This window comes from Meriones unguiculatus, chromosome 5, assembly GCF_030254825.1.
Source record: "Meriones unguiculatus strain TT.TT164.6M chromosome 5, Bangor_MerUng_6.1, whole genome shotgun sequence".
In the NCBI taxonomy this organism is placed as follows: Eukaryota; Metazoa; Chordata; class Mammalia; order Rodentia; family Muridae; genus Meriones; species Meriones unguiculatus.
Window position 1 is genome coordinate 104,597,029 of NC_083353.1, and position 13,522 is coordinate 104,610,550.

The following is a 13,522-nucleotide window of genomic DNA, read 5'->3' on the forward strand; positions in this document are numbered from 1 at the left end:
TACATGTAAATATATTGTGTGAGGTGTCATTGTTATTCAGGGGAATTTCCTGGTGTAAATCCCGAAGCTGAAGACATTGAGGATGTGGATAAGCAACGACTTATTTGCAGATCGACCGAAAGGCACGGTGCCCTGAAGCTTTAGAGTGCGGACTCTGGCTGAAGACGGAAAATTATTAGAACCTACTTCTGAGAGCTCATTCTCTGCCTCTTTGAGTGGCTCCTTCTCTGTTAAGTGAGAAGCACAGCACAGGTGAAGAATCTCTTACCTGAAATACTTGAGACCAGCAGTGTTTAATTTTAGTTTAGTGAACATTTGCATATTCGTGAGATATTCTGGGATAGGATCCAAGTCTGATTACAAGGTTCACATGTTCTATATACACACATGATTGGAATTTATATATTCTTAATAATTTTGTGCCCCAAGCAAAGTTTGGTGGTGTGGTATCACATCGACACTATGATTCAGGATGCTCACCTGTAATACACAGCCTGAAAAATTAATATTTGGTTTAAGTGAACCTAGGAACTGAAACCATGTTTGGAAGTTAGTTGGAGCCAGTGACACTTGATCTCACCATTCAACTTGTGAAGAGCTGGGATTTTGTGTCTATAACTTGAAGTGTTTTTTTTTTTCTCTCAGTCTAGCTTATTTCCTTTTTCGTGAGAGGTTTGCCAGATTCAAATTATTAGATGTTCTGGTTAGTTTAGTGTTTTTTTTTTTTTTTGTTTTGTTTTGTTTTGTTTTGTTTTTCTGACTTGACACAAGCCAGGGTTATCTGAGAAAAAGGAATTTCACTGAGTAGTTGCATCAGTGCAATTGAGCCATAGACAAATCTGTTGGGATATTTTCTTGATTAATGACGGATGTGGAAAGGTCCAGATCACTGTGACTGGTTACAGCCCTAGGTAGGTGGTTGTGGGCAGTATAAAAAAAAAAAAATCAGGATGAGGAACAAGCCATATCCTCTGCTTTAGTTCCTGTCTCCAGTTTCTTCCCTGCTTGAGTTCCTGCCTTGACTTCCTTCAGTGATGGACTATGATTAGGATATACAAGCCAAATACATCCTTTTATCCTCAAGTTTCTTTTGGCCATTGTGTTTTCTCACAGCAATAGAATGAAAACTAAAACACTAGGGTACCAGGTTCCTTTTTGCTTTCCTCCTCTTCTGTAAAGGATGCCACCTATAATCTGTATCTACATTTTTCCACCTTTTACAGTTTATTTCAGACCAAAGTCAGGTCGCTCATGGTTTCCTCCAGTTGCTCCCTCTCTCCCTCCTACCACTTTGCATGTGAGTAACTCTTTTATTCCTGAGACCCTTCCTCCCAAGCCTTCTCTCTGAGATGGGTTAATGACTCATGGAAGGTCCCTCAGGTGGTGGGAGCTCAAAAGTATGATCTAGAGCAAAGTGTCTTTCCCAACCAGAGACTCAACTTTCCCGAGTTCAGATCCATAGAGAGTGGGGACCCAGCTGTCCTTCGGAAAAAGGCCTTGGGATGGTTATCATGCCTGCATTTCCACGTGTGCATTTATTGTTATTGCTTAGTATAGTGTTGAAAAGGCTGACAAATCCCATTAGTTACAAAGAGCACAAGCCAGAGATACAGAGAAATAAAGAGTGTACAATAAGAGCACAGTCACTTCCCAGCCCCGATTGTCCCAGAGCCCCCCAGAGCCCAGGCAGCTTATGGAAGCTGGAGGCGGCACCATTCCCTCGCTACTCTGTTATAAAAGATGTGCACACAAGAGTTAGCAAAGTGTGGTGACCCCCGAGAGGAAGGGCCCTGGAGGGAGAGCACCACAGACATTACAAAACAGACCAAGGGCCTGTAAGGGCCCAAGTAGCCTCAAACCTTTTGTTTTGGGAGGAGGGTATGATGGCAGCTACCCAGGGCCTGGGGTCCAATGCCTTGGGTGGGTCGGATCTCTATATTAAACCAAAGGGCTCCATTTGAACCTTGGAAAATACTTGGGGACTCTTAGGGTCTGATTGGGGCCTTGGTGTTTCAAGAAGTGTCCTCACTTCTGGGTTCTCCAAGGGTGGGGCTTCAGATACTAGAGTAGGAGAGAGTTGGGTGGCAGGCTTGTCAGTGTGTGGTTCAGTTGGCAGCCTCCTAAAGCTATAGCAAGGGTGCCAAGACATCCAGGCAAGGCATTTTTTTTTTTTTTTGTATTCCAAAGGTGCTAAGACGCTGAATAAGAGATAACATCCAATAACCCACCCCAAATAACCAAAATCCAGTTTAGAAAAGGCAGACAGGAAGTGTCCCTCTGCAATATAGTTCTGATGAGGCTGAATGTTCCCTCCAAGTACGGGGTCTGGAAGAGGTCTTTCTTACCCATCTAGACAATGGGCACATGGGGACCTGCTCTGGCACAACCACAAGAGATGACTTGTTGGGTAGGACTTAGTGGCCTTTCCTGAAATTCCAGGGCTTAGGGGACAAATAAGTTGCTAGCTTCCCAGAATTCAGTATGTTTTGTTTTTTTTGTCTATCCTGACAGGAAATTCTGCACATAGAGTTCTGAATATACAGTGATAATAGTGGATGTGGGGTGGCCTGTTACAGTGACAGGGCCTAGAGTCTAGGGTGAGAGGACAGCAGAAGATCTGGAAAAATGTTAACATTTCTTCAGAAGAACAGATGCGAGGGCAAATATTGTGAACAGGGAGGGGCATTCACCCTCCTGCTGCATATTAACATACTTGAGAGGGACAATAATGAAAACACGTGGCTGGCGCCAGATAAGGGAACAAAAGAGAAATTCTAGATTTGGACTTAAGTCTATGTGAGAAATCAGGAGGCAAAGGTGCCTTTTCAACAGGCGTGGGGATACAGTGGCTTGTTTTTTTTAATTTTAATTTTAATTTTTTTTTATTAACCAGAGGACCCAGGATAGGTTGGGCTCTGGCTTGGGCGCAGCCAGTTGCATCTACTCTCAGAAGTAGGAACATCTGCTTCCAGTCAGCTCTGGGCTGTGGTTGGGATGAGGATAGGAGTGAAGGGTGGGTGGAGAAATGGAGGCTGCTCCTGAATCCAGGAAAGCTGTGAGCAGCAAGTTGAGCCTTCCTCCCCTTCTGCACAGTTAGGTGACTGAAGCACCTAGAGCCAAAGTGCAGACTCCTTGCTGGGTGCTCACCTGTCGTTCCTCACCTATCTGAGGAGTTGGGGAGTTGATGCATTTACAGAGTGCAGAGGACAGGAACAAAGGGGGCAGGTCCCATGTTAGAAAAGAGTCTGCCTATGTTTGGCTTGATTTTTTTTTTTTTTTAAATTCCATAGACACACCAGAAACACCTGTGTGAGAAGAGTCAGCCATGGAAAGCATAACCATTGCATAGTATTAAATGAGCAGAGACGGTGAATCTTTTATTTACAATTATTGTCTAGATAAAAAAATTCATAAAAACAGATGAATGGTCATAAATTATTGACCCCCTAATGGGGTAAACTGCCAAACGTACCCCATGCTGCTAGATATAGGACGCGGAAGTGCAAGCTTTGTGTACTACAGTGAGTTTTGACAAACCAACTATCTCCTGTGTAGGTATGTGCATGTATGGAGGAGTGTGGGTGTGTGAGGATGAGGGGGTGGAGCACAGGCTAGCTCTCATTCCTGACACTGGGAAACCAATGCTAATGGCAGGCCTCCTTTCTAGTTTCTTCTGCTCCTTGTCTGAGAAGCTGGCTCTGCTCAGAGAAGCCCTTTCTGCTTGCCCCTGAGGCCTGGTTCCAAAGCCCAAGGACCCTGGTTTGTAAGTACAGCAACCCTGGTGGCATGGAATGAGGCCATAGATGCATGACTGAATGAAGACGGGCAGGATGAAAAATGTGACAAATGAACCCCCCCATAAAAACCCCCCAAACTAACCAACAACAAAAATCCCCAAACCAAAAACCTATCCTGTTCCAAGGCTGCCCCAGATTTCCTTTCCTTTCTTGGAGGGGTGCTGTGGGCTGGCTCTGGTGGTGTCTGTACTGGAATCCAGTGAGCACATCTAGGGCTGGTCCACCACTGCTGGAGAGGCAGCTCTCTCTCCTGGATACATTCAGAGTCCTTCGAGATATTCTTCCTTACAGAAAGATTGTGGCCAGGTGGGATGGGCAGACTTTGAACCCCAAACCAAAACTCAAGTTTTTCCACAGCCATCCAGATGTGGGCCCTCCCAGCTGACTATGGCTCTTTTCCCAAGTGGCTGTCATCTTGTTTAGTGAAAAGGTCTCTGGGCTTGGAGGAGGGCTGGGGGCCAGGCTGAGGAGCGAGGAGCGATTGTGGAAAGGGTGGGAGTGAAGGATGGAGTTCACAAGTGAGGCGGAAAGTGTTTGGTTTTCCTCGAAGCATGGGACATCATCGATCATGGTATTCAAAATGTCTTTTGCACTGTACAAGTTTATGGAAAAAGATTGTATGCTGAAAAGTCTCAAAGCAAACTTTGTATTAAATACAAAAGTTCTCTTATGAAAAAAAGCTGAGACCCACAAAGTGCTTAGCAGTTCAGAGGCTGACAGACAAGCTCTTATTAAGTGGGATTACTAGTGCTGTTATTGTTGGGGGAGGGGATAGCCACCTTTTCTCACCTGTGATATGGGAAGATATCAGAATGGCTTTCTGTCTGGGAAAGCAGGGCTTAGTGTCAAAAGGCTACAGTATATATTGTGACTACAGGAAGACAATTTGGTTTAGAAATCACACTGAATACATCTCAATGTACACATCATAAGGTTCATTCGGATCTAAATAGTGCAGAGAAAAAAGGCTATTCTTCTTTAAAAAGAAAAACGAAAGCAGCAAGCCATACCGACCCTCATCCAGCATGACGGCAGTGCCTATGCTGCCGTTTATAAGGAAAGAAACTTCTAAATTACTAACTAAAAAAAAAAAAAAAAAAAAAAAAAAATCAACACAATAGCATTTGTAATATCTGAACACTACCTTGACTCACAGACAGTGCCAAAGACAACTCAGTTCTGAAATGCTCTCTGTAAACTCAAGTGAGTTTCATTGAGAGAAAAGCCCTCTACCGGTGCACTACAATGTCATGGGACCTGGACAGTCGCTCTTGTTGCAAACCCGGGAAGCCTTCTCTCCTCTTCTCCCTTGTCTACGGTGGAGCGTGTTGCTTAGCTCCTCAGGATGGATCCTTGGGAGCCGTTGGCTTTCTGCCTGAGCTTCCCACAGTAGTGACGTTATTGAACGGAAATAGCAGGCAAAAATCAGAGCATGGCTATCGTAAAACTTCAAGGATGCAATCCAGGGGATGTGTCTGTTGGGCCGAGCTGTTCATAAGCATCTTGGCCACCAGTGTCCTTAAACCACACAAAAAGCCAAAGACATTATCTACAGGTTTGTAAACAAATTACATTCTTCTTTTTAGGACATAAGTTAAAATAGAGCAATTTAAGCAGAAACAAGGCAACATGCCGGCAAAGGAACTTTATATATCCATGTATATATATGTTATATATATATATATAATATCTACCTATCTATATGCACGTATACAGTCTCCAAGAAGTATACGTTGATATAGATACAAAGAAACGGATATAACCTCATGAGTGTCTGTGGAGTTCTTGGGTTCCATTGGTGCAAATCTACTCTGTGATTTCAAAAAGTTATTAAATTAATCTAGACATCTGAGACCATGCTGGACAAGCATTTGAAACCTCATAGACCAGTGGACTGAATGAACAGCAGCAGTCTGTTCGCAGTTCCTGTTTGCGGTTCCCGCCTAAGAAAACAAAAATCTCCCCTCCCCAACCCTCCAAGAACCAAATGAAGGAGGGGATTAAAAGTGTCCAGGTACATTCATGCTGGGGACGCAGTGGCCGGCGGGTGCATGGCTGGTCCGTGTCTGGCCTGGAGCCTGGAAGGGCTCTTTTTTTTTTTTTTTAAATTAATTTATTATTTATTGGAAAAAAAAATCCACGCCACTCTCTGCTCCAGATGACCCCAGGGCAACCCCGCCCATGGCCTAGGAGTGAAAAAGAGTTCAAACAGCATGGCAGCCAGAGAAAGGGTCTGTGTGTGGAAATGGGTTCTCTCTCTGCTGTGTGGGCTCCGCCCAGTGCTCCTTGCTGCGTCGGGGAGTTGGTGCCTGGAAGAATGTGCGCCCGGAGGCGGGTGGCGGCGGGTCCATGAGGATGGCCAGGCGACAGGGGCCTCAGCTAAAGCGACGTCTCCAGGCTGTGGATGGGGCTCCCTGGACTTGAAGAGGTAGCTGATTTGCTCGTGTCGGTCGTCAGGTTGATCCCGCTGTCGATGGCGCTATTGTTCTTGTTGAGCGAGGACGGCGGGCTCGAGTTCTGCTTGAGTGCGGCATCTTCTTCCAGGTCGGTGTCGTCGATGAGGGGGATGTGGGGCTGGGAATCTTCGATCCGGAATTCAGGATGAGCCATGAAGTTATGGATGGAGGTTCGAGACTCGGGTTTTTCTAACCCTTCATAGAGAGAGCTACGGAACGCCTTCACGACGCGGATCTGAAAGGGAAACACAGTGGTCAGGAGTGGGCTGGCTCCTCCCGGGGACTTGGGAGGAGGGCTGGGGGAGGGGAGGGCACGCAGGCTGCTGGGATCCACAGTCGCTGGTATTTATGAGCATCGATGGGGACGGATGGCAGAGGGCTTGGGGGAATGCATCCATGAGTTGGTTTTTAAGTGGCTTTGGTTTGGGTCAGAACTATGGTATTAGTGGGGTCAGTAAAGCACCAACACAGAGATGCTTGGGCAGTTGGAAACCGGAGCATGGTCCACTCCGAAGGGCACCCGACCTAGTGAGAGACAGAGCCTTGTTAACGTCACAGCAGAGTTTGACCATGCAAAGGGGTTGGGGCTTAGGGGGAAGTAGGAAAGAGTCTATTCGTTAAAAAAAAAAAAAAAGTGAATCTTTAAAAAACCACACACAGTTAAGAAACCAAACCACATGGAACAGGTTACAGGTCACACAGAGAAGGAACAGGAAGGAGAGACAGTTGGATGAGGTGGGATGAGAGGACACACGAGGGCCAAACAGAGAAGGGGGACATCAAGCCGAGGCAGCAGAGCAAAGCAAAGCCAGGGAAGGCTTTCTGAGGTGCAGGGCTGCAGCAGCCGGGAAGCACAGAGGAGCAGCACACAGGACGTTGGGGACAGGGGGCATGCCACAGGGGTCAGGGGCCACGCGCACACACACTGACACACAGCTACACTTGGAAGCCTGCACAATGTGAACAAAGTTGTCTGTGCCCAGCGCCTCTTTCCTTCATGCATTTGGGAGGTAAACACTCGAGTATGGGCTCAAAGCCCTGGCCAGCCATTGCAGCTTGCTAAGGAGCACCCTTGTTTCCTGCAGATAGGGGTTTATGGCTGTTTGTGTTCTGAAAACACAAACTCAAAAGAAGAAAGGACCAAAAAGAAAAAAAAAAAAAAAGAAAAAGAAAAAGAGGCCAGAAGTGGATAGCCAGCCCCCAGATCCCCTGTGGGTTTTGGGATGTGGGGTAGGGTATCCAGGGTTTGGCACTGCATCGTAGTAAGCCAGGGAATTCGGTTCCCAGGCCTTTTATTCTCTCCTCTGAAGAATGGGAGGAGCCTGGCCTCTGGTCTCCAAGATGGGTGCAAAGAGCTCTGGATTTGGAAAAGGGCCAGGTTGAAGTCTTGGCTGAGACATTCATCATGTCTTGGCTGTAGAGAGCTATACCATCTAACTGGTCGTGTTCTAAACTGCCTTACAGGGTGCAGGGGGACAGGAACGTGCCTTGGGTCTTAAGGGACCGATGGGACTTGGAATAAAGATGTCTCTTGCTCTCTCCCCAGTGCTGGCTCAGAGTAGGGCAAAAGAGAAAACACAGGATGGCCAGATGCCACCAACAGCTGAGGGTCACATGGCCTTGGCCTTGGGAGCAGGAAGCCTGACAGAGACGGTTGTGGGGAGGTCCTTGGACTCCCAGATTAAAGTTTTGCTAAACCAGGGAGCTTCTTTGTGGACCATGGTTAGGGAGATCCCTGTTTCCAGGAGAAACTTCTAGATGGCTCTGACTGCTGAGTCTGTGTCACAGCTGAGAGATGGCTTTCTGTTCCTGAGCTAAGTCGGACTGCAGAATTGAGAACTCAGCTTGGCACTGATAGTTGCTCGGCTTGGACTGTGCTGTCTGGCTCTTCTCCTCCCCCCACTCCAGTCAACTCTCCTCCTTTGCCACCAGCCTTCTCTTAGCTACAACTTCTGCTTGCCTTCTGAAAAGCGCTCTGTTCCTCCTCCTCCCTATAACTAGTGACCCCAGAGAACTCTGCTTGCTGGAACCCAGGCAAGCTGTCAAGTGGAGCCAGGCTGTTCTGTGGCCCTCTCAACTGTCTTTGTCTAGGGATTCCCTTTGTAGCTTCTGTAAGACTGTTCATTTTCTGATCTTGTAAATGGGCTATCGAACCCCTGGAAATAATAATAATTAGAAAAGGTTTTGCCTTAGTTTGCTCCTCTTTTCTGTATTTGTTGTTTGCTTGCGTTAAGGGAAGGTCTCATATAACTCAGGCTGGGACTAGGGATCTAACCCAGGGCCTTCTGCATTGCTAGGCAAACACTCAGCAAACACTAGGCAAGACCTAGCTGCTGGCCTCCTCATCTGCAAAATGGGAGTGCATATGTCCCATCCCTCTATCTGCACAGCTGGCGCCCAGGCTTCTGAGGCTCGCTTGCCATAAGACACTGGCTGGCTGGAATGCCTAGCATATGAAGGAAGTTAGGGGACGGTGGTGGGCCCTTGTCATATGACTGACAACGCAGAGGGGATGACACACAAATGAGATGAAGCCCCTCCACCCTCCCCCTGGCATGGAGACAACAGAAAGAATGAACTGCTCTGGACAGGACTATGGGGACAAGACTTTTCGGGACACCCCGCCATGGCCATCTCAAGACTCCACTTCGATTCTCTCTGCAGCTGAAATGGAAAAAAAAAATAGGGGAAGAAAAAAAAACAAAAAAAAAAAAAAACAAAAAAACAAAAGCAAAAGCAAAAATCTCTTCCATCTCCTCTGCCTGCCTGCTCTAAAGATAGGTTTCAGGACAGAAGACTCTTGGGAGCATGGGGCAGGGAACAAGGCAGGGCCAATGGGTAGGACCATGGATATTTGCTTTCAACAGCCTGAGGGACCTAGAGCTCTGGGCCACTGGGGTGTCTGGGGAGGCCGAAGCCTTGCTCTGAGGTGGGCTCCACATACTCGAATGTTTACCCGGCTTCAAGGAAGCCAAGAGTCTGGGATTGAGTCACATTCATTTCAGGCTCAAGGGTAAAGACTCACAACCTCTTTTAATTTCACTCTCTCTTGCTGAACTCTGTGTCCAGGGTTCTCTAGCCCTCTAGGAAACAAAGACATGGAATATTCAGACAGTCGGAGAGCTCCAGGGTCCCCCCAGTAGCAAGCCACTTCCTTCCAACCCAAGCTTGCACCAAATCAGTTACCAGAATGCTAAGGAAATACCCAGCTTTCCTTTTTGCCACTGCCTGCATTGCTCCTCACCACAAATGCCGCACACACTGGCAGTTCTTGAAACCCAAGTCTAAAGGAGACACGTGGGTTCTTGGGGCTGTGTGTGTGTGTGTGTGTGTGTGTGTGTCTGTCTGTGTAGAGCCTTGCTCTTGGAAGAGTGGGGTTGAAGCAATGTTCATCGTGGAGCCTCCTCAGACAAGTGAGGAACGCAGGGAGGATGAGAAGAGGAGGCTGGCCCAGATGAATAGCCTGGTATTGTCCTGGTTGACTGGTGGAGGTTGCCTCTATTCCTCTGTGGGCTAGAGGAACACTAGTGGGTGCACCCTCCCTACTCTCCACCCCTAGGATGATGGAAGGGGTGCTCCTTCTCCTCTGGAAGTCCGTGGGTACCAGCATTGGCTCCTAGAGCTAATGCCGTCCTCTGTGCTATCAGGTCAAGCCTGCCTAGAGAGTGGGGTGGAGCGGAGCATGGGGGGCTCCAGGCCACAGTACTATTGTTTCTCTTGCTGTGTGGTCTTGGCCAAGTGGTGTCTCTGGCTACCCTGGGCAACCCTCCCCTCCTCATGGTGAGATGTGTGTGAAGTAAAGGAAGTAGAACTGTTGTACTTGATGGCTCAAGTACAAGGCATTAGTGGTGTGTCCTTGAACCTCTGGGTAGAAAACCAAATTCGGTTTTGAGATAAGATGAGAAAAGCTTGCAGCTGCCCTGGGCTCTCTCCTGAGTGCTCTGGTCCCATCCCAACTGACCATGTCTCTCCACACATAACTGTCTGCCTAGGGCCATCTAACAGCTGTGCTGTGGAGGGGTGCACAATGGGTTCCTCGACAGAAACTTCCCTATCTTGGCCCTTTGTGATCAACTCCTAATGACACGAAGGAAAGAGATTATTTCTTCTGGGGGAACACAGACTCCAGGCATTTGCCTCGGCAGGTATGCGACCAGTCCTCTGCTGGGGAGATCCTGCAGAGTCTGGTGTCCCAGTTCCACCCACCCTTCTGGTTTCTGCCTGCCTATCAGACCTTCCTATGGAAAGAAAGCTTTTTTTTTTTCTTCTTTTCCAAGACAGGGTTTCTCTGTGTAGACCTGGAACTTGAGGCTGGCTTCAAACTCACAGAGATATGCCTGCTTCTGCTTCCCAGGCGCTGGATTAAAGGTGCATGTAGAAGAAAGTACTTTGACCTCTAAAGGGACCTTGCCTGATATTTAAAGGGTCCTCAGGGTCCCAGAGAGTAGAAGACAGAAACTACATATGCAGGTGATGAGAGGATGTCTATTTGATATCTGAATTGTGACTTGGTGATTAAATACCTCTTTAAGCCACACACCTCCTGGCAGTCTTCCTAGGAGGCAGTGGGCTTGGCAGAGGAATGGTCAGGTTCTTTTTGAAACCTCATACCCAGCAGAGGGCCCAAAGAGACCAAGAATTACAAGCTGGAGTTTAGAGCAGGGGGTTCAAGTGGGAGATTGTTAAGGAGGCAGGGGAGGTGGCTCAGTGGAGGATGGATGAGAGTGTTAAGCTTGCCCAACCTCTCTCAGCCTGGAGAGGGAATGAAGGATCATGGGCCAAGATGGTAGATGAGTTTTGGTACCACCCCAGCTAGGCTTTCTTCCTGTGACTGCTCCAAAGTTAGGGTTACATGGAATGAAGGAGGGATTGGTCTGCCTGGAGACAGGAGAGTGGGCACACGGGCTTGTCTGTAGAAGTGTGTTAGGGACCACCTCCTTGGTGGCTCCATGGTGATGCAGACAGAAGAGCAAGAAAGAAGCTGCTGAGAGAGGAGAGGACAGCTTTCTGTTCTAGAATGTGAGTGCAAAGCTGAGGGGCTGACTTGAGGATGATGTTAGAGGATACGTGGGTGCTTGGGAATGCCACATGAAAGAGCTGAGCCAGCCTGAATAAAGAATTGAGCTTGTGCCCTGGACCCAGACTCCTAGAGGTCAGAACTCAGGCTGACACACGCATCACCAAGGCTATCTCCATGGCAACCACTGGTGACTGCGCTTCAAGACAGAAGGTGCCAGGCAAGGTCAGAGTTGGATGGATGGGACAGGGCAGAAGGAAAAGCCAGCTGAGCATGGGTCACTCACAAAGGCCAGAGGGGTGGGGCATCTGCTCTGAAGGGAAAACCTGGCCATGGTTTCTCAGAGACTCAGACAATATCTGCTCAGATGTGCTTCTGCCTCATCTGGGCTCATTTTGTGCCAATGGTAGAACACCATTGGGCCTCCTTGTCATTCTGTATGCCAGGGAGGGCAGCACCCATGGTATGGTCATGGGAAAGCAGCACAGGCTATCAATGGGCTCCTAACTATCTGTGTATCCTGCTGGAGAGCCCCAATGGAAGAACCCCAAACCTGTATGCAGATCCTCCTGCTCAGGGGCATGGAGGTGTGATGCTGGGTGTCCTGCTTTGGGAAGCGGGTAGGGGCCACGTTACACTGCATCAAGAGATGGAGTCTGTTTCTCATCAAAGAACTTGAAGGCTGGCTGGGGTACCACACATAGGTCTCTGTGTTAAAAGGCTAGGACCGAGGCTCCATGTACTTTGGGAAGGTTTGAATGAGGCAGATAGGAAGTAGAGATGGAATCTTTTGGCTCCCGAGGCCATGAGAGGTCCAGCAAAGAGCTAGACAGACCAGAGACCAGAAGCCCTAGGTTAGAGGCAATGATATGGGCAGATATGCTTGAAAGAAGGAAGATAAGGGGTTGGGGATTTAGCTCAGTGGTAGAGTGCTTGCCTAGCAAGTGCAAGGTCCTAGTTTTGGTCCTCAGCTCTTGCGAGGCGGAGGGGAAAGAGAGGGGAGACAAAATACCAAAAAGACCAAAAAGAAAAAAAACCCCACAAAACCCAAAGTAACTGACAGAAGGAAGCTGAAGAGGAGGTCAGAGTAAGAGAAGAGTAAGAGAAGGACATCAAGGTTAGAGCAGCTTTTTTGGGACTAGCTGGCACACAGGCAAGATGTGTATGCCCCACTATTTTCTACTTTAAATCAGCTTGGAACTGGAGCCTTGTCTCTTGTAGGAAAGGGATCGGGACTTCAGCATGCTCCACCCTCTGTGGGAAAAGGGCTTACAAGGCAGCTGCTCAGTGTCCAAGGGAGGGGCGCGGCCGATCATGAAGTGCTGTGGTTTCCTTGGTGCTCTTCCATTCCTGGCTGTGACATCTGATCTGCAGTGACTGCCTGGCTCATATGGTCCCTCTTGTGTTGAGCCCCCATTGTGACTGTGACCCCTGAGAGGCTTCTACACTTTGACCCACATTAATTAACCCTTTGACTAACTGCAAGGCCTTAGTCATCAAACTCTGACCCTTTCCCTTGTGGGCCAAGCTCTTCCTGACAAGGCAAGAGACTAGAATGTGGGCGACTTTGTGCCTCTCTTGGTGATGGCTTCACTCTGGCCTCAGGTGCTGAGGCGGACTGGGACTCCTTGGATTCTAGAACCTTTTCGACTATGGTATGACTCTTTGCTGGAGTCAGACTTGTGGAATGCTTATAATTCCAACGACCCCCTGCTGTTTACAATCCCTGACCCCCAGCTAACCCCAAGACTGCCTGAGGACCCTTGATCAATGATGCTGTCTTCAGTGGCTGTGGCCCTTCAGCCCCTGGGCCTCACAGTGACCCCTGTCCCCCCATGTTCTCTGGAACCCCGGCCCCTGCCCGCCTGCCCGCCCAGGAGCTGGCGTTGGTGGTGCCAGCGGAGGCGGGAAGGAGTCACACTCACGCCCAGCTGCAGCAGGAGGAAGGCTGGTCGGAGAGGAAAGAGCATTGGATAACGACACGCGACTAGGGCTAGAGAGACTGGCTACATCCTGGGTCTGGCTGGTGACGGAGGACTGTCTCCGCAGGGCCCCCTGGAAGGAGGCCCCGCTCTTGAAAGTATTGACTACTTCAATCTGCAACGGAGGAGAGAACGAGACAAGTTGCGAGAAGAAACGAACACCACAGCTACACAACTGACAGGCGCAACATCACATAACAGCCGCAGCCACGGCGACGAGGACAACACCACTTAAAACAAAACCAAAAAAAAAAAAAAAATACTAGACGC

General features: G+C 48.5%; 1 protein-coding gene across 11 annotated transcripts in view; it reads right to left on the reverse strand.

Moving 5' to 3' along the window:
* Window positions 1-1,516: 1,516 nt before the first annotated feature.
* The window catches only part of Atp2b2 (ATPase plasma membrane Ca2+ transporting 2), a 104,589-nt gene continuing 92,583 nt past the window's right edge, over window positions 1,517-13,522 (reverse strand). For 5 of the 11 annotated variants that reach the window (XM_060383950.1, XM_021637680.2, XM_060383946.1 and 2 more), the window contains one exon: window positions 1,517-6,488. In XM_060383950.1, the coding sequence (XP_060239933.1) occupies window positions 6,177-6,488 (312 nt within the window). In that variant the 3' untranslated portion in view covers window positions 1,517-6,176. Of the gene's footprint in view, window positions 6,489-9,278; window positions 9,337-13,195; window positions 13,368-13,522 lie in introns of all 11 variants that reach the window. The other 6 variants (XM_060383953.1, XM_060383952.1, XM_060383948.1 and 3 more) reach the window with 4 other exon arrangements.